Source organism: Macrobrachium rosenbergii, chromosome 48 (genome assembly GCF_040412425.1).
Source record: "Macrobrachium rosenbergii isolate ZJJX-2024 chromosome 48, ASM4041242v1, whole genome shotgun sequence".
Lineage (NCBI taxonomy): Eukaryota > Metazoa > Arthropoda > Malacostraca > Decapoda > Palaemonidae > Macrobrachium > Macrobrachium rosenbergii.
This window is the reverse complement of record NC_089788.1, coordinates 61,988,797-62,010,219: the sequence shown is the minus strand read 5'-3', so window position 1 is coordinate 62,010,219 and position 21,423 is coordinate 61,988,797. Positions and strand designations below refer to the sequence as shown.

Below are 21,423 nucleotides of genomic sequence, written 5' to 3'. Positions count from 1 at the left end.
GCTGCATGTAAAAGAAAAAAAAATCTACAACATTAATGTATCTAATATATGAATCTTCCCTCTGAGATCACAACTGCTGCTGCTTCCTCAGAGGATGGTAGTAAGTCTAATTTGTCAATATGTCTAACACATTCAAGCATTTCATTTTAACTAACAATACCAACAATACTACCACTAAACATAGGTTTCCAACTAAAGGAAAAACCAAAATACAGTATAACTGATCACTCTCAATAAAGACAAAGGAACACTGGAAAAACTCTTATTATTGCTGTTTTAACGCTTAAAGAGAGCAACCAGATTCGCTGAACATCAGCACCAATATGCAGTAAATGTGGCTCGCTATCAAACTTCTGTTTCAGAGGTCCTTTATTCCTCACACTGTTGGACTGTGGAACAGCCTCCCTGAGGATGTCGTGCAATTGGAACTTCAGAAGTTCAAGTGAAGATGCAATGCAATACTACCAAAACAATTCTCTTTGTACTTTAATAATCTACTTACAATTTTATTTATTTAATTATCAACTTGTTAATTTATCTGTTTTCCTAATAACTAATCTCCTCTTTCTGTATTTCCCATTACCTTCTGTTACTTCTTTCAAATGAACACCTTATTCTCTGGAAGCTTACATTTAAAGTCAGATGCCCTGTGGGGTTGTTCCATATGAATAGGATTCATCTTCTGAATAATAATAATAATTATGTGCAACAGAATTAAGGGACAAGTTACTGTGCTTGTATACAATATCCTAGAGACCCAACATACAAATGAATGTTCAGCACTCAACCCATAAGACCTGAGAAAGGAGAGCAATGGCTACAGATGGCTTGCCAAATAATCCTATGTGTACCCCAGAAAGGATTATGAGGTTGTGTACCAGTGAAAATGTATCAGGGACTTGAGAAGGAATTGAACCTGAGATCAATGCAGTGAGAACTTGCCAGTAATGACACTCAGCTCCTATTATCATTATCCAGCAAATTGTACTATTCTTATTCCTTATATGGAATAACTTTTAAAACTTTAGAGATGGTGGATTAAAGTAGAAAAAAAATGCAGGAACTTGATCATTTCTTGTATCACTGTAGTGCCACCAACACAAACTTTTTTACTGTACAATCCAGCAAAACCACTAAATGCATTACTTTCCAAGATTTTGTCAATCTCCCTCAAGTTTAGTCTGACTGCACCAGGGTCAGGAAACTTCTATCTGTCCAGCAGTTCAACTAAATATTATTATTTCTGTAATGTAATATGGTAAAAAAAAATTATTTTGTTTGCCATAACAGGGCCAGATATTTCTGCTTAGTCTTCTATTTCTTATAACTGCATAAAGGTGGAAGAACTGGAGAATTGTTTCAGCAATTCCAAACTATTAACTATTACAATAATTATCATCATCCCCATCCTCCTAATTATGATATTCATTATAATAATTAGTTATGAATTCTTGGCTAATTATGACTTAAAGGATGGAAGGCAAACAAACAACAATTTGCAAAAGTGATTATTAAATAAGCATAGTATCAAATAAAAGTGGAAACTGATATAATCTATTTCTGGCTAGGTGAAAGTAAAAAAACTTTAGTGCTCTGAAAAAACTATATGCAATATTGCAAACTATGATTATTATTATTATTGCTATCCAGACCACAGAATTACATTCTTAACTCTCATTGGTCTGGTTGAGAGTATTTGTCCTTCAACATAAAAATGATCTTTTATTCAATAAAATATCTTAAAAATTCTAATGACTGGATAAACTGAACATGATGAAGATTTGGAAAAAATTTCCTTAACTATCTGGTTATCAAAACTTGACATTTTCCATTAGCTTAAGTTTAGCCATTCAGCTAAAATATTTTTAACTGTTAAGTTTAATTGTTAGTGCTGACCACTACTTTCTGCATACTGTACAGTGACTGGGTCAAATAGGTTATTCATCCAATATCCATGAGTTAAACCAGTATGACAAATTACTTTACAAGACAAAGGAAAATAACTTTAATGGGGCACTCTTTTTGGTATAAGGAGTGCCCTAATCACTGTTAGTCCATAAAGACTGTCACTTACTTAAGATGAGAAGTTTTACAGATGTTAAATACTGTAGTCACTGACAAAGACTTCTAAATTTAATCTGATCATAGGCATTGTGACTTTTATTTCCCTCAATGCTCACATGAGCAGTGATCCAGCATATTTCAACTCCTACACCAGCTTCATGTAATTTATGGACTGAAAGCTTAAACTGTGGTAAGAAAATTTTTAGGACAAAAATTTTTAACAGCTGATACAACATTCTAGTCACTGAAAATTACAAAATAGAAGCAGGGCTCTACTTTGAAATTAGAAGCACTGTCAAACAATGAGAATTTATTTTTTGTTTATTTTAGATGATATAGCAACAAATCTTGTAAGATTTTGATGCATCACTATAATTACACAGTGTTAACCTTTGTATCTGAGTATTCTACTGTGCATTGTTTATGGTGTTAAAATATATGGGGTAATTAACTCTAACAATCAAGGATGAAGGCTGGCTATTTTTGACAATGTCTTCGGTCAAATAACCCTTTAGTTGAGAATCATTTGCTTGTATCTTACTGCACTTTTCACAGTTACCAGGTAATGGTGTAAAAATAGGGCAGTTTCACTGTTTTCATCAAGCTAAGTTGTATTCTGGGACAATTTCAAAGCATAAGCACAGATTCTCAGTCATGACAGGCACTCAGCTCTTAAATGTCAAATCGGATGACTTGAATACTTGACTTCTGTAGTCTGTTGCTGATAGTATAATTGTTTTTTATACTAATAGTACTGATAGGATAATTGTTTTTTATACTAATAGTAGAGTTGATTTAACAGCCTCATTAGTCTATGCTTTGGCTGATGATTATATGACTATTTCTCATTGTTAGTATAACATCTTAATTCTATCTCCATTTTATTCTTTTATAGAACATGACTGCCTGGGGATTTTTTCCAATGAAAAATAAAGCTTAATAACGTCCACATCAATTTTCATCATAAAAATGGTAACTAGTATATATGCTGGTCATGACATGGGTTTCAGGTGGCATTAAATTCAATGGTTTTAGTACCTCATTAATCAGGATAACACAGGAGGAGACCCTTGCTGGATCTGCTGAAAACTGCTAGGCTAGCTTCCCCAGTCTCTTATAGCCTAGGATTTCAAAGTATTAATATATAAATGCTTTAATAATGTCATAAATTTGCCCATCTTTCTGAACCTTCCACTTAAAAGTTGGAAGCAAGACACCAAAACAGAAGGTGTGTTTCTGGCTATGTTAGGCTACCAAATTTGGATGCAAACAACTGAAAAATTAGTCTATTATGTATCTCCAAATTAACTTGTAAATCTTATTTTAACAACTAAAAATGCTTAAAATTGCATAAATTTACAAATTTTGGTGTATTTTAATATTTAAAATGTATAATGCATTCAATAAAAAAGTTGTCTTATATAAGGAGATTGTAAATTTTGCACTAGTAAGGGAGCAATGGGTTATTTAATTTGACAAAAGTTTTCAACTTATTTTACCTGTTATGTATTGTATCAAATTGTTTTAATTATTATATACTTTATACTTTGTGACACCAATTGCTGATCTGAAGGTATCTAGATACCCTTTATGTATATACATTTGGAGTTTAAAATCTTAAAAGGAAATATTTTTATTAAAAGTATAGGCAGAAGACCTATACCAGTATTATGTAGCATTTTCAAAATACAGTACTTCCAGGTAATAGTGAGTACAGTAATGTAATTTTTGAATACCAAATAACACAGTATTCTAAATGCTTTTCACTTTTGTCAGTATTTTTTCAATATTCAATTAACGTAGTACTTGCTTTTTGCATAAGTTCATAAGGATGAAAACTAGGTAAGATAGTGGGTCAAGAGTGGATCTATTCTTTTGTAACCCAAACTGAAATGGGGACGGGTTATGATTTATGCATATACTAAACAATTCTGGCAATCACAAAATTTTCACTGACTATGCAGACAGGTGGTTACAGTTATCTGTATTATGTAGCATTACTCTGGTCTTTACCTAGTTTCACCACTGGTATGATGATAGTATTATTCAAAAGTTGGGGAAGATTTTCTTCATATACATAATGCTGACAAATTCAAATACAGTAAGTACAATATAACTATATAAACTAGCTGTATATCACCTTAAATTAGATTTCTCTAATGGGAGCAGAACTACTGATAAGAGAGAGGACAAATTCTAACTTTTCCACTGTGAATTTTATACAGTCAAACTTCAGTGTTACTATGCCCTAGTTTTTGTACGATTCGGTTTTTATTGACTTTTTTTTTTCAAAATTTTGTCCCAGTTTTCGTATATCTGCAAGGTTATCCTACAGTTGAAAATTCTCCATCCCAAACTTGTCCGCCTGACCGCGTGCCTCACAAAACATCCTAAGCGTTCGTGACCCAGTCTGCCTTTGTTTTTCGCTGAGTGAGCATCACTGTGCACATTCACCTGAAATCTTTCGTAATAATCCAATGTTTTTTGTGCTTTTTAATTGAGTAAGACCGCTAAATAAGCCACCATGGGGCCAAAGAAAGTTCCAAGTGCCAACTCTTCGATAAAGAAGACAAGAAACATGACTGAATTCAAGAAAGAACTCGTAGCAAAGTTTGAAAATGGCATATGCATGGCCGATGTGGAAAAGTTGTTGGACAACCACAGGGAAGAGCTAATCACTGAAGAGCTGCAAGACCTTCAAATGGAACAGCAACAGATGGCAGATGAGGAATTAGAGGAGGAGCAGGAGGAAGAGAAGAGGGGGGATAATGTGCCATCTTCAGTGATTAAGGACATGTGTGCAAAGTAGAGTGAGTTGCAAAGTTTTCTGGAGAAATATCACCCTAACAAAGCTGTAGCAAGCCATGTCTGCAACATGTTCAATGACAATGCCTTGTTGCATTTTAGGCAAATCTATTTTGTGCGACAGGGGTCCAGTGACTCTCAAGCTGGTCCTAGTGCCAGTAAAAAACAAAGAAGGGAAGTAACCCCAGACAAGGCCTTTATGACTGAAGTCCTTACGGAAGGGGATTTCCCTTCCAAACAATAACCTCTCTTCCTCCCTCTCCCCTCCTCGCCGTCTTCCATACGCCAACAAGAGTCTTTAATAAAGGTAAAAGTGATGTTAAATGTTCATTTATCCATTTCATTAGTCATTTGTATTTATTTCTCATTATTTTCTTTATGTAAAACTTTAGTTATTCTCTATAAAATGCATTTTTTAAAAATGTTTTTGGGTGTCTGGAATGGATTAATGGGATTTACAGTACATTATTTCTTTTGGGAATTATTGCTTCAGTTTTCGTACAATTCAGTTTCCGTTAGACTTTCTGGAATGGATTACATATGAAAACTGAGGTTCCACTGTATTATAATATATATTTTATCAAAAAGTATCCCTTAGTTTAACCAGACCACTGAGCTGATTAACAGCTCTCCTAGGGCTGCCCCGAAGGATTAGATTTATTTTACTTGGCTAAGAACCAATTGGTTATGTAGCAACGGGACCTACAGCTTATTGTGGAATCTGAACCACATTATAGCAAGAAATGAATTTCTATTACCAGAAATAAATTCCTCTTATTCTTCATTGGCCGGTCGGAGATTCGAACGCGGGGCCAGCAGAGTGCTAGCTGAGAACGGTACCCACCCGTCCAATGAGGAACTATAAAAACCCATTACTTAACTGTAGCTTAAATGTGCATCCAGCTCAATTTCTGGACATGTTCCAGAAGATGAGATGCACCCAACTGGTCAAAATGTCTCTGGTAAGTGTTTAGTTATTCCCTTTCTTGGTTCTCTATATATGGCTTTCAAATTTGCTTCCATTATTTTTAAAATTCGATGATCATTTCAATAATTTGGGTAACTTTTCATCCATGTTCATAAACATTTTCTCCTCAATATTCTTGCATTTTTATCAGTTTTAAAAAATTACCCCATATTTATCATTAACGTAGTAATTGTTTTCCTTGAACAGTTGCATAGTCCTGTAAATGTCTTAATGCTGCTGTGCCAAGGTTTTTTTTCTTTGAATAGCAGTTCTGCTCACTGTCTCACCTGTTCTATTGGATGATGGTACTGTTATCCTGTTGTAGATTATTTCCATACTTTTTAATATAAAATCTCTTTTAATGTGGGTAAAACGTATAATTTTAGGCTTACTTAAGACAAGTTTTTGAAAATTGTCCTTTTTTTTTGAGCAAAGATGGCATTGGTTCAACTTGGCTTGATTATTATTTCTCGTAATGGTGTTAGTGCATTTATTTCATGATTTCAGTGTCATGTTAGCTTAAGAGTATTAGGAGTCTGAAGGCAGGATAGAGCTAAAAATTATACCATATGGGAAATTATGGAAGATTCATATATAGATGAGATACTGATGAGATAGAGATGGAGATGGATTGGACATGTTCTTTGCACAACCCTTAGAATACTATGTGATAGTGTCAGCTGACTGCTGTGTGTACCTGAAGAGTCAGAAGACCCAGAAATACTTAGATGATAACTATGACAAAGGGATGCTGGATACACTGTAATTGGAGATTTGTGGAAGATCAAGAACAGGAAAGAAATGAAAGGGAAATTTCACAGAGGCCCTTTGTGTCACAAGGCACTGGAGGTGATGATGATGATGAATTATTTGCAAGTGTTCATAATGTTTTAGCAAGTCCCTCACTTTTTATGCTCTTATTCTCCAATGGATTATAATGGATGTACTGAATGTGAGTGTGTGGCATTAAGGGATGTTCATCACAGTCAATGGTACCATTCGAGAGTATTAATAATCAGTTCAATATACTTGATCAGTTGTCAACACGCCAGATGCCTGACACAAAAGCATACAAGCATCGAAAAAAATGAGTGACATGCAAGACCTACGTAGAGATTCCCCAGATAAGGCCCCGAGTATGAAATAAAAACACCATGATGTCTTATTTTTGGTCCTGTTTGAGAGTCTCATACCCATCCATCCAGACATGATTACAGGTTTATGAGTTTAACTTAAATGAATCCCCTACCCTCAAGATGATGATCTGTCCTGCCTGAAGCACATAATAGCATGTTTGACCTCTGATTCACAAGTTACCGAGACGTAAATTTCAGTCTCCAGGTATTCTTACTATTTCTTGTAACAGCCCAAACAGCTCTGATGGGAGCAGTCCAAAATGATCAAATACAAAATGAAGATGTAAACAAGAAACAATATGCTCAAAATTGTAGTACCTCATCCTATAAACAACCAGCACTAATTAGGCAATTTTAGTTCTAGATGTGATCTAATTTAAAACCCACAGGAAAAAAAATTAAACAAATAAACACATAAATACTGTAAGGCTAAACTAACAAGAACTTTTTCAAATGCTTATCTCTTCACTGACCCAACTGATGTGTCTCAACTGGACTCAAAGGCCCTTGCTTCATGACTACTAAAAAAACTAACAAGCACACATCATACAAATTGGAGCCCAAAGACCATTAAAGATACACTGGCACTTTTAAGTAAACATCTGATCACATTATCTTTTACTGAGACACTGGGATGTATAACCTACCTTATACATCAGCAGGTGAGTAAAAAGAAAGAAAAAAAAAAAAAAAACTGACCTGTGTCTGACCATTGTCTCCCAAAGGTCCTCCCTTTCGGGGGAAGGTGATCGAGACCGTGATGTGAGTGGAGGGGTTGTGCGTGTTGGGGTCGTTGGGCAGGAGACTTCCAAGCTTGGAGGGCCAAGTTCGTAAGTAGGGGATGTAACAATAGACTCTCGTCGTGATGACAGCTGAGAAGGTACTTCTGTACCAAAAGACAATAAAAAACTACAGTAGAAATTTTCATAACAAACATGGAGTGTCTACTACACAATATAAATGAGATTTTACTTTGAATTACACACAAAAATTGACACTGTCCCATATAATCAAATGTAAAGGTATTAGAAATGTTTACAGGTTACTGAAAGTTCTAATATTATCATTATTTAAAAAACCATCTTTCTGTTAACTGTAAATTAGTCAAGGCTAATTAGTGTCATACTTTGCTGTTCTACAGTTACTATCAAAAGCCTCCATAGAATGGTAAGGCTTCCAATTGAAAAATATTTTGCATAATCTAAAAAAGGAAAATCCTATCAACCACCACATCTATACTACAAAAAACTGAGTAACTCACAAACTATGACAAAATCAATCACCCACATAAAAACATTCCTAACAGAAATTGCTTTTTATAAGCAAGATAAGAGAAAAAGGGTACTGTTCATATGGTAATCCACAGCATATTTCCTGCAATTCAAGCATTATTTTACTGACATGAAAAATCACATCTATCTCCAGGTAATGAAATCATTCCAGCACTTTTCACGTGTTATGTGATTTCAATATAAACATTTAAAATTAATTATGTACAAAAATTGGAGAACCTTGAGAAAAATAAGAGCACCTTATATAGTATTACCTACAGGCTTATGCTGTATTAGTAAAACTGTACTGTACATAGATGGCAACTGAAGTTGTCACCATGCTGTATTTGTCAATAACAAACAAAAGGAGGAATGAGAGCTTACATAAATTTGGAATTTTAACATGTAACAGTTCACATCTTGTATTCCTCTAAATGTCTTGCAGCAAAAAAATACAGTAATTCATAAACCAGCCCAAAAAACAATATTTCAATTTGTGAACTTTCCTTGCAACACACCAACAAGCAGTCTGGTAGACAAACCCTTATCAAAATGTGCAAATGAATGAAACCATGGTTTATTACCAAAATTCCACCTTAAAAAACTGCATCTTCAAACTTGTATTTCAACCCTGATACTGTTATTCAGTTACCATAAAAGCAATGGCACGACTTAAGCTGTGTCAACATTATTTTGATTATCGAAATAATGTGTTAAATAACAGAGAATTCTGACACTCTCACAAAGACGTTTTTGGCAAGAATCTTCAGTAACTATGCATGTGTTGGGTTTTGACCTTGTCAATATGTATCCTTGCTTACAAAAGCTTTTGGACAGGTAATGTAGTATAGCAAAAAATCTGGAACCCATTAGGCATTTGCTCTAAATGAAAGTAGTAATTGTAGAAGTAGCAATAATGTCAGTACTGAGTATTCTGTGCACCCAAATGCAGTAATTTAGCTAAACTATTACTTAAAATAAACAGAGCAAACAAATTCCATGCACACTTCATCAATGTCATGTAAAGGCTATCATCCCACATTCAAATGCTAGCAAACTGTTGAGTTGTACTGTATATGAAAAGATAAGCTACAAGGGTACTTTCACAAACTGTTCACTGTCCAAAATACAAACGCCCCACCCCCTGCCTTGTGGGAACACCATCTGTGGCAGCAGCTAAAAAATGGAAACAATTTAACTTATTTTGACAAATTCCTATCATTTTTCAATATGAATGTTCATGAGAAAGCAAAGATGACCTTATCCAAAGTACAAAATTTATATGGCAATTTTTGGGGCATGAGATAACAGTACACTAAAATGTTTTGAGTACATCTCTAGTTAATTTGGGAGTGATTTTTGTGTTTAACAGCACTGACCATGAAATACCAAACTCCCGGAATGTAAATCCTAACTTTTAAGGATCAACTCTGTACATGAAGTTTTCAAAATAAATATGTTGATTACATGTATGTATTCCTCTGCAACTCCTGCAATCTTCCTGCCAACACATTTTTCATACCCAGACATCCACTATTCTAAATTAATAAATTGTGTGTGTTTATAAAGTTGCCTTTAATATACAGTACTGTGATTACAAATCACTCCTGAAATTAACTGAACTAAAACCTTAACCACCTGACATTTAAAAAGAACACTTGCTCCCTAACCCCACCAACTCAGTAACATCCCTACTACTGCAGGGGAGAATATTTACAAGCCTGAGAAAATAAATACTATAAAAACACTCATCACATCAAACCAATCCCAACCACAAGCTTCAATTCCATCTCTAATTTCCCATCTGAAAACAATCAAAACATAACTGACAATGTTTCATTTTCAGAGGCAATTTTAGTCTCCAATTAGGCATAAAATTTCTAAAATATTTCTGAATTTAAACAAGGCAAACAGGCAGCTTTTCCCAGAATTAATAAATCCTAACAGTGCTGAACTAACATGATGTAGAATACATTAAAAATTTTTATGCAAATCTTTCATTTTCCACACCAACTACACCCTTTGACAGCCTAACACTTCAGTATAAGAGTCTTGGCCTGATGACACACATACCAAACTGATCAATAATGCTCCTCTGGTAAGTGTTGAAGAGACCCCCACCAATAAAGTGTACATGTATATGAAACATGAGATTTGTTTAAGCAAATTTTCATGTGTACATATCAAAGAAACCATAGCCTTTGAAACTTCATATCTACCAGGAATATTGATTAATGCTTCCCTTTACGCTTGGGATGTTGCATAATTTAGCTGGAGTCTGATTTTCTAGATGCTGACATTGCAAGTGCAAACAATTATGGGAAAAAATGTGTGAAATTATTTATCTCGATCAGAATAAAGTGAGCTACACCAAGCTTAAAAATGCACCACAAGTACCTTAAACAGCTATTTAAAAGCAAGGCAAAATACAATAAAGATTATATATATATATATATATATATATATATATATATATATATATATATATATATATATATATATATATATATATATATATATGTATATATATATATGTATATGTATATATATGTATATATATATATGTATATATATATATATATATATATATATATATATATATATATATATATATATATATATATATATATATATATATATTTACAATGCCATAATCTAGAATTTAGAACTAATGCATGAATTTCAAACTTGATTATCTATGAAGCAAAACTTCTATGATCATGAAAAATAAGAATGAACCACAAGGATCTGTAATCTTCATATCTATTACCAACAGAACCCAAGTAGCCTTATCTTGAAGACCAAAGGCAGCTAGGACAAAAGGATTACAAGTTTTTCCCATTGCTGTTATCAAGATGTATCTTGTTAGTGAAGCCATCCTTCACTGTAACTTGACATCAGCATCACACTTGCACATGCAACAAATTGTCCCCCATATGGACAAATCTCTTCATTTTTCCTTCCTGACCCTCTATTACAATACCAGGGACTTTTCTCTTTCTGCAATTTCATGTTTTCTTTCTCACCTTCTCTGACTAAACCAAGACTCACTACTATGAAATTTCTGTCACAACTGTACACTCTAAGGTTTAAAGCAATTTTATATTTCCAATGTGCACCAAAAAAATATGTATTTTTTAAGTGTTTTTCTTTGCTTTTCCTGGTGAGGTATTGACATTTACTTGTAGCCAGTAGCCTGCTAGTTTAAGTTTCCATGCAGTTTTCAAATTATTTCTTCTAAGTGTTTAACTAAAGGTTCAGGGTTTGGATTTATAATTTTTTCTTGTTTTTTCTCTATTAAAGTCTTAATCATGTCTGGTTTAACGGATATTTAAGTAATCTAATATGTAAAATTAGCTATTGTTTCCCTAAGTTTTGGTGATGTAAGTGGCCTCCTTGTCTCACTTTAATTATTCACATTGTTGCAGCAACTTTTACTTTGTGTACTTTCATGTACTGTTTTGTTTCTATCTTAAACTTCACCTTCTTGTAAATATTTTTGTGCTTTGCTTTTTGCTTTTTGGTTTGCCAGAAAATGTGTTCTACAAGATTATTCTGTAAAACATTCTCTATTTTTGCACCTTGCTTGCGTTCTGTAATTGTATGACCATTATGCCCTTTGTGTAGCTGTATTTGTTTTGGCCAGTAAGCTAAGTTTTGTGTCATTTTGACAGATGCCCCCTAGGGGTTAAACGATTTGTCAAAATTGGTCTCCAATTCAACTGAATATCTAAACTGGTCTCCTACTCAATTTAATTTCTACTTTAGCATATAATGTTACAAGAAATAATCTAGTACGTCAAAAGATGATGTGCCTCTCTGGCCTTTGAGTTGTTTGCAGTTTCCATTGTGGCACTCTTTCCTTTGTCTCCAACCAGGAAGAGGATCAAGTTGCTGGCCTGTGCTCTGCTAGCTTTCATCTCCACATCTTTTTTTTTTTTTTTGGGACTCCAGTTGTTTTTCTGGCATCAGTCCGTCCTCTGGTTGCCTGTCATCTCCTGGACAACCTTCTACCACCAGCATTTCGCCTACTTCTTATCTAGCTCCTGCCTCTGGTGTGACTTTGGTTTTTTGACTAGGCTTTAATCTCCAGCTGTGTTGCAGACAAAGCATCTCTTCACTGGCACCCTTTTGCTTCCAGTTATGACCCAGCCTCCAGCAGTGTGCTCAGTGCCAGTGATATCAATGTCAAGAAATCATACTCTCACGCTCCTGCCATATTGTCTTTCTGCCATGCACTTGCTGCCAAGACATTGTAATCTTGCAAACCTACCTCCATCTGTTCCTTGCCTACTAGCCATTCCATGGCATCAACCTGATGAGGATAGCAGCTACCCTTTCTTGAGGTCATTGGTAATGGGGCCATCTCCAAGTCTCCAGCAAGTTCCCACAGAAGATAAGGCCAACTTTCACTCATAGTACCATCCAACCCCAGATGGGGCTCATCTCCACAAGTACTGGAGTTTGTAGCAGAGACTGGAACAAAGCCTTGCAAAAAGGCTTCTGCATGCTTTTTATGGAGACAAGCTGCAATCCCCTAACATCGTGGCCAGTTGTTTATCTGGAACTCAAAGTTTTGTGCCTGTGAGGTGAGGTTCATAATGGACAAACAAGTGACTAATGGGGTTTCTATAGCCATCGTTTTGTAGACCCCTATGCCTTTTCCAGATGGATAGTGTAGGATTAGTTTGACTGACCTGGAGGATGCATGCTTAAATGAATTGGTATAGCTGTTATCTGGATTTTGGTTTTCACTAAAGTCTTGGCTCCAGTTCCTTCATGGGCCCAGAGCTTTGGCATAAGGCTCCATGTATACTTATAAGACTGGCTAGTGTTGGCTTCCTCAACACTAGGGATATTACCACCTCAATTTTTTCAGCTTTAACAGGGTCCCAGTCTTCTTTCAAATTATAAAGGCCACTTACCTAGGCACAAATATGGACAATGACTGCTCTAGTATGTCCAAAAGCTGAGAGTTCAAGTACTCCAATCATCAATGCAAAATACCCTTTGCATTATGCTAAAATGTATGTTTCACCTATATTTATTGAAATAATCTCAAACAAGAAGTTCAAAATCATCCAAAACTCTTCACCAAGGCATTAAAAAGATACATACATAGTACTAATGAACCATGGCTTTAAATCATAGGGGATAAAAATCTGATTTCATGCTGCAGCATCAATGGGTGAACTGCGAGCACATTACAACTACTCAGGTGTCTCCAAATGATCATATCACACCCGAAAATTAAATGCATTCATTCTTTGTGAAGAATGATGAAACTTCAACTCACTGAGCCACAAGGGCAATAAACAATTACAGAAACAGAATGCAATTTGCACTAAACAAATAGTTCCCTTTAGCCAAAGGTCATACAACATAAAATAATTAAAATCTAGTTCTTATACCCACTGATTAATCCTTTCACAAATCAGTATGTACACTACTATAATCCAATGTCCAACCAAAACTAAGATAAAACATTATAACAAAAATAAGAATGTTGCAAAAGTTGGCTAACAAGGCCCCACATATTTTCAAAATTCCATCAATCTGTATTCTGCATCAACAACCTCACATAACACTCAACAATTTATGTAAAATAAAGGAAGCATCCAGCATTCTGTAACATTAAAAATTCGTCATGAGTATCTGAAAGTGGCACAAGACAAAAAACCAACTAAACTCATTTGTAATATTACAAGTACCTTCTACTCCATCTCTGAAATATCTGAGGAATTTTGCAATTGTAAAGTATAAGGGGAGTAAAAAATTTAGACAAATCTTTACTTGTCAATCACAGCAACTATTCTACAGCTACTTTCAATGCAGTTTCACAAGAACACTAACTAAAGGACAAAAAATGCTTTGTTAATATTAATGACAAACACATCAACCTACCAACTGACACACTACAAATACTAGATATGTTAATCTTGCTCACAGCACTACGAAACCTCGGCTACAAGCCATACCCACACACAAATAATCTAATTTGTTGGCCTTAATACTTTCTCATCAGAAATAAAAATGCAAACATGAAATTAATGGGTAATTAAGAGATATAAAAAAACAGCATTACATCATAATTACAAAAAACCACTAAAATTTACTTCCCTCTTTTATTAAAAAAAATGCACACAGCCTACAACAGCAGCAACAGCAAACTGATAAATGCTACCTCAAGATATCCCATATCTAATGCTATAACCTTTTATTAATGACACAAAAATAACACAATAACTGTGGCCTAAGATATTAAATAATGACTGAGATACTGAATGGTTAATGATATATTGTGAGATCTACAACAGTGGGGCAGAGGCTGGAAATATTAGTGACTGTAGGAATGAAACAATGGAAAAATTGCAATAATTATGATAATATAAAAAACTATAAAGTATTAATAACCTATTACCTATAACTTTCTATTTGTGGTATAAATGTCTTCAATACTCAGTACTCTAACAATTATTATCATTCAGCAAATGAACCCTATTCATGTGGAACAAATCCGCAAGGGCCATTATTGTATAAACTTTTCCATTTTGTTTTGCAGTAATAAAATAAATTGAAGTTGATAGACTTCATTCAAGTAAAAGGTGTGAAATTTAAGCATTTGATCTTTTATACACCCCCTTTCTTCCTCAGATGTACAGCACTTACCACAAAAAGTTTGCTTATTTTCAACGGCACAGTAGTCTTCCCAGCTAAGGGTATCTATAATATTTAGCTTTTGGATAACCCACCATACTTCAGTAATTAAATCCTTACTGATAAAGAAAATTTACAAAGAATAAAAGGTTTCTTTATGATTTAGCAGCTCCCACTTGCAGAGCTGCAGCACTACCCAAATTTATCAACATAGTGAAAGTCAGTACACACATAGAAGCACTCCTACAGCCCTCAAACAACAAGCTTTAAAGCTGTTTGTTTCAGCTGGCAATTGTCCCAATCTACAATCATATAACCACACACATTACAAGAAAGAATAATGCCTGGAAATCTTTCTGAAAGGCATACACTGGTAACACAATACCTAAATATATTTACATGAAGATTGTGACACACTGTTAAAGAAAAGGTAACCAGCGTTATAATACTGGGCCTCTTAGAAACCCCACACAAAGCAATGCATGAATTACGCTAAATGAAGCAAAGCGAGCTTACAAAATAGTAATACTTAGATACCTAGGGTAATAAACAGAGAAGACCTTCGTCCTTGTGAAGAAAGAAATAAACCTTGTTAACAATTATTCATCTTATACACTTGAATATACAGTACATAATCATCTCAAATTCTAGGAACTTCATCCTGGTCATAGCATGAAAGCAGCCACTTAAAAATATTAATTCATACATTCTTACAAATATGAATAACTGAGTTTTTATTTCCTAATAATAATAATAATAACAGTGGAACTGACCTTATCAATGCATTATCCATGGTAATAAAAAAAAAGTATGACTGATGACTTGTCTGTATTGTTTGATGTATTCTCTGACTTTGGGAAAAAATTAATCCTACACGTATTCTCTAAGGTGATAAAAAACTGTGCTTAGGAGATGCTTGCTTTGTATGCATATTCAATACCAATATTCATTTCCCCCTTTCCACAAAACCATCGCCTAATGAACCTGGGTCATATAGATTTTATGTCTGCATGGGTCAGCTTCTGTTAGTCAGTAAATATACAATACACTATACTTACTGATATGCAATTACATTAATGACATTAAATGAAGGGTTACTTGACTTATCATAACTTGGAGTATAACAAAATGAGAAAAATGGGCGTAAATAGAAAAAAAATTTGTGTAAATTTAAAGATTTTCACTAAAGTACAGATGACAGTATATAAGCTATCATTATTATAATGAAAATCACTCAATTTACAAATAAAGGTTCAAAAGTTCATCTGTCTATTACAATTAAATTAAGCTTCTTTCTTCATCCCTCTTCTGCTGCATATCCTTATCTACTCCAAATTTTCAGAGTTAATAACCCCTCAAAATATGTGATGAATATTTTAGTGTAATATCAGTAAATATACTGTATTACATATTTACCCAAAGTTTCAACCAATGATATACAACTGCCAACATATTGCTAAAATACATCTTCAGTAAGCCCAGTAAACACAAATGAATATTTGGAAGAAATGTTAATCAAATATTTAATGTGGTTATACCAAAATGCAGCGTAAAATCAGCAGAAAAAAATGCACACACACATTCACATGTAGTGCACCAGCAATTTTTTTTATTTTTATTGTTTCTACCTGTATTGTTGTGTTTCTTACCGAGATAAACAGCATCAAGACCCTCCTCCAAAATTACAATGAAATAATACTATATGGCAAGAGAGGGTAAAAAATGAATGAGATTTTCACATGATTGCACTATTGACTCTGAGGTACAAGGTACCCTATACTACCAGACTTAAGTCATTTGTTATTTAATGGATTTCGTTACTTATTTGGAGGCTATACCCTGAAGTGTCCATTATTTTGGGGTGCCAGAGTACCTTGAGGGTCCATTAAATAGTGTTCCTGTCAATAATCTGTTGCAAGTACACTTTCCTTGCCCTTCTGATTAATAGCCCCTCAGTGTGCCATTGTCCTTTTCTCCAAATCCCTTCCCTTTCAAAAGCAAAGACTTTCTTAAACTCTCACAAGACAAATGTATACTCTTAAGTAGGTTCCATTCAATTTAAGCAAAACTTCTAAAGGTACGATTATGCCTAACAACAATATATAGGAGTCTTCAGACCCAGATTCATTAAGCAGTATCTATATGGAGAGGAGGAAGGAGAATATTGGTACATATATAAGAAGCATAGGTCTCCAAAGCACAGTTCACTGCCAACGATATAAATTGGATAAATGTATCCTGAAAGTCTAAGGATGTGTGAGACAAGGCTACTGAAATCATCTAAACAATGGGCTTTGCTTTATCCAATATCAATAATAATAAATAACAATAATAATAATAATAATAATAATAATAATAATAATAATAATAATAATAATAACAAAGAACATTTTCAAATTAAAATGAATGACAACATACTTAACCTGTAATAAAAATACCTAATGATAACATAATAAGTAAAATAAAATATTCAAAATTAATTTGTAATGATACAAACCTTTTAATTTGTTATGCTACGCTGACTGGTACAGTCAGATTTTAAGCCTTGCGTTTAGTCAATAACGGAGGAAAGAAGTAATGAGCCTTCTTTTAATGCAAGTACCCCTGACTAAAGAGAACAGTCCAACCTCTTAAATCTGGGAACTTTGGGACCAGGCCACTGCCGGACCAAGAAAATCCCGTAATAGAGAATAAATCTCTTAAAAATGTCAGACTAAAGCCTACTACTTGGCTAAGTTCTGACACTACTTTTTATCATTTTTACTTATATATTTTCACTTTATCATTTTATAACTTCATACTGTATAATTTTCTTTAAAATAGTGTACTTTATTTAACACATTTAGCCTACATTCCTGAGTCAGCCTAACTGTAAGTCAACTACAGTACTTAACTTTTCTCAGAATCTGCAGAATATTATTGGTGACTTTCATCTCCTAAATTTACTATCTTCATAATTATCGGTATTAGTTTCTTCGTCCTTTATTTTGATTGTAGTGGGCAATGAAATGACAAAAATAAAAACTGAATTTCAGCGATCACTCAGTGCATTTCAACGTCGCCGTCAAAATGTAAACAAAGCACACCGCCATCTACTGAGGAAAATGATTAGTAGACTTTTGCTAATGGGAGAAACATTTTCTAGCAAAGATAAAGATTTATGCTTGTGCCAATGCCTCTAGCACCATCTGATCTCATGGGTGGTATATCGAATGGGTAAATATACAGCTATATAAAAGGAATGATTAAAACCACACCACCTATAAGTTTTTCAAGCATTCTAAGAGTAAGGAATTCGTACGTTGCCAAATGTCTTATGTTTTTATTAAAAGTTTTGACTTGGTAGAGCCTTCTCAAATGGAATCTTTAGAAAAATATATTTATTCATGTAAAGTTGACTTCACTTATTTTCATTACTAACAATTATTTTCATAAAAGCAAAAGAGATATGGAAAATTTTTGCTGTCAGGAAGTTGTAAACAATACAAGGCGGCGCCCTCCAGGCCGCTCAAAAGAATAATAGTGGCTGTTTCAAAATCAAGCCGAACCACCAGAGTTCCTGGACTACAGGATATCAGTATCAAGAGGTTTAACTGTACTCCCATACTTAATAAATCACAAATGCCACAGCTGCTTGGGGAGCAGAAGTATTTGCAAGAAATGCATATTGGAAAGATTGGAGCAAAGGTATTTTCAAGATGTATAAGTCTGGGGAACAAAAAAGTATTTTCAATATTTTGAAGTTTAACTGGGATCCCCTAGAACAGGTGACTGAAAAGGGGCAAACTCAGCACCTAACCTGGCCACTGATGGGTTTTCATTTTGGTGGATCTGTACTGCCTTATCTGCTCATCACCCAAGTCAGAAGGATGGAGTGCTCATACAATAGTGACTGTAAAATGGTTTGAGGGGCTGGCTAGAGGAGTATTTACTGCAGAATCAGGCTGCTTAGTAATTTAACCAGAATTTAATAGCTGGTAACAGGAACTAATTAACTTTAAAAGATTTTAAGGCAGAGCATCTCTAGCCTCCTAGATGATGTTTACCATGCTAAAATACTGGATTTAATGTACAAGTCTGAATCTGAATTATATCAATCAATCATTTCCTGTGGCACCCACAGGGATGCACAGGGCCTCGATGAACTCACACCACCACATTCTTCCAGGGCTAACTCCTCAAGATCTCCCCAACACCCGTCTCCCTGCTTCCCGCCTCATTGTCCTTAACCACGTCTCCTTTGGCCTACCTCTACCTCTTCTACCAAGGGCAACCCACCCCAGTGTATCTCGACTATTCCCTGTTTTCTATACACATGGCCTAGCCACTTCCAGCATGAGAACCTAACACTAATTGACTGGCTACGGCCCCGTTACTTCTTTAATTCTGTTATTTGATATCCTATCCCTCCAATTAATTCCCAATATTCTTCTGAGTGCCTTATTTTCAAATGCTAAGAATTCATTATCTGAAGTCACTGTACTGTACCATGACTCATGCCCATAAATCAAAATACTCCTAACCATTACTTTATAAATTTGGATTTTTGTATGCACAGAAAAATTGCTATTATTCCAAATATTTTTAAGCATTCCCACTGCCTGAAGAGCCTTTTTTAATCTTTCCATGAATTCTGTGCTCAGAAATTACATGCTTAATTATACATAAAATAGTGTTATGCAGACTTGGGACAAGAAAACTACAGAGATATCAAAAGCAGGGATGAAAAAAGATACTAATGGTCATGATAAAGCTTGCTAAGCATCAGTTTCACTGCTAGCTGTAACTCAAATCAACAATAAGATCATAAAGCAATTAGTGATAACTTGGTTATTATGTAAGGTAAAAACTGAATGGTCTATTAAAAATGTCCATGGGAAACTATGCTATCAAAGAAATTGGGTATCTTGATCTTACAAGCAATGACTTTGATGAGGGTGCAGTCATCAAGGACTTTCCACTTCTTGAACTTAAGGGCAAGAGCCATGTCAGATAATCTGGTCAAAAGATTCTTCAGGAATTGGTTTGGGTTCTCCAAGGGCACAAGTGCAAAAATACTCCACTTTCCTGAAAATAAGGCGGCTGCACTTGGAAGATCTGAGGACTAGGTTGCTGTCAGACAAGGATCCTTACACTACACTTCCTGAGCCTCAATCAAACTAAGCTACATATAACCTTTATTATTAGCATTGACAAGGTTTTATGTTTGATACAGCAGACTAATAAGCACAACTGAGATCTTGTGAGACTTTAATATTAAACATGAAAAAACCTATCCACCTACAGAAGTATCAGGAATTTCTACTATTGAAGGATCAGTGTCTTTTGACTGTGACAACCTCTAGCAGAGCAGTCAAATTATGAATTTGGCCAGGATGGTACCTTCACTAAGTCCATTTCTAAGAAAATGGGAAACTTTATTTCTTCTGTTGTTTTGGTCATAACTTTGCGATGAAAGGTTTATATATTAATGCCAGTCCTAAAACTTGGATAAATATGAGAACTGACAGCTTTGCTCATAAAGAAGCAGTTCTCAAACAACTAACAAATTAGTTTCAAATAAGCACTGGTCACAATAACACCAAAACACAAATTTTACTAATATCCCAGTCAAAATGTTGAAGAAGCTGAGTGTAGTCAGCACCTACAAGGTCTAGTCAGTAGTGGATGGGTTACTGCCAATGAATGCCAAACACCTTTGGCTCACGGCTCCCACACTGAATCATAAGAAAGACCATAAGACCTGAATGGGAGTGGGACTGGGTCACAGAAAGGCCTGAAAAGCCAACAAAGTAAGTGAATTTATGCAATATGTGAATACTGACAATGAGGGAGTTACTAAGAGGCATTCTAAACAAATGTTACAAACTTTTCACTGCACTTTGTCCTCAGTAATATACAATATTTCTTCTAAGAAAACATTGTTTTTCAATTATTTGTACATTATATCACTCATGATGATTCCTTTCCTTTTACCCAGTGGATAATCTAAAAGTGAGTGTTGTATATTGTTCCTTATTATGGAGGTCTTGAACAGATGTGACTACATATAACACTGAACAAGGCTGATGTGTACTGGCAATATAAATTACAAATGTGCAAGTTGTCCAAAGCTTGAAAACAGACTGAGGCTGTTTGGGCATAAGATGGTAGTGGAAAACCAAGCAGTTTGTTAGAAGAGTGTGTGGTTTATGGAAGTTTCAGGACAAAGAGTAGCAAGAAGACCCAGAAAATCATGAGATGGGGCATGGGAAAAGTCCTAAATCATTATTACCATGAATATTTTTACACATCAACTTTTCCATTTAAGGGGTTGGAAGTGAAATTAGTTCTCTCTGCTCTCCTCTGTACTGTGAGCATGCTACCCAAACTTTCAGGGTTTAACTTTTCATCTCTGACCATCTTCAATGACTTTCTGGGAATTTGTACTGGTCAATCCTGCTATTTACTATATGCACCAATCTTATGACTAAAAATAACAGAGGCATTTAACCTTTAATGGACAGGAATCCTCATATGAGTA

At 34.7% G+C, this 21,423-nt stretch overlaps 1 protein-coding gene across 14 annotated transcripts in view; it reads right to left on the bottom strand.

The window, feature by feature from the left end:
- LOC136831460 (probable phosphorylase b kinase regulatory subunit alpha) overlaps positions 1–21,423 on the bottom strand; it is a 239,786-nt gene that overhangs the window by 124,753 nt on the left and 93,610 nt on the right. For 8 of the 14 annotated variants that reach the window (XM_067091949.1, XM_067091936.1, XM_067091937.1 and 5 more), the window contains exons 16-17: positions 15,438–15,467; positions 7,672–7,858 (exon numbers count right to left, since the gene is read on the bottom strand). In XM_067091949.1, coding sequence (XP_066948050.1) covers positions 7,672–7,858; positions 15,438–15,467 — 217 coding nt within the window. The remainder of the gene's footprint in view (positions 1–7,671; positions 7,859–15,437; positions 15,468–21,423) is intronic. The other 6 variants (XM_067091940.1, XM_067091944.1, XM_067091947.1 and 3 more) reach the window with 1 other exon arrangement.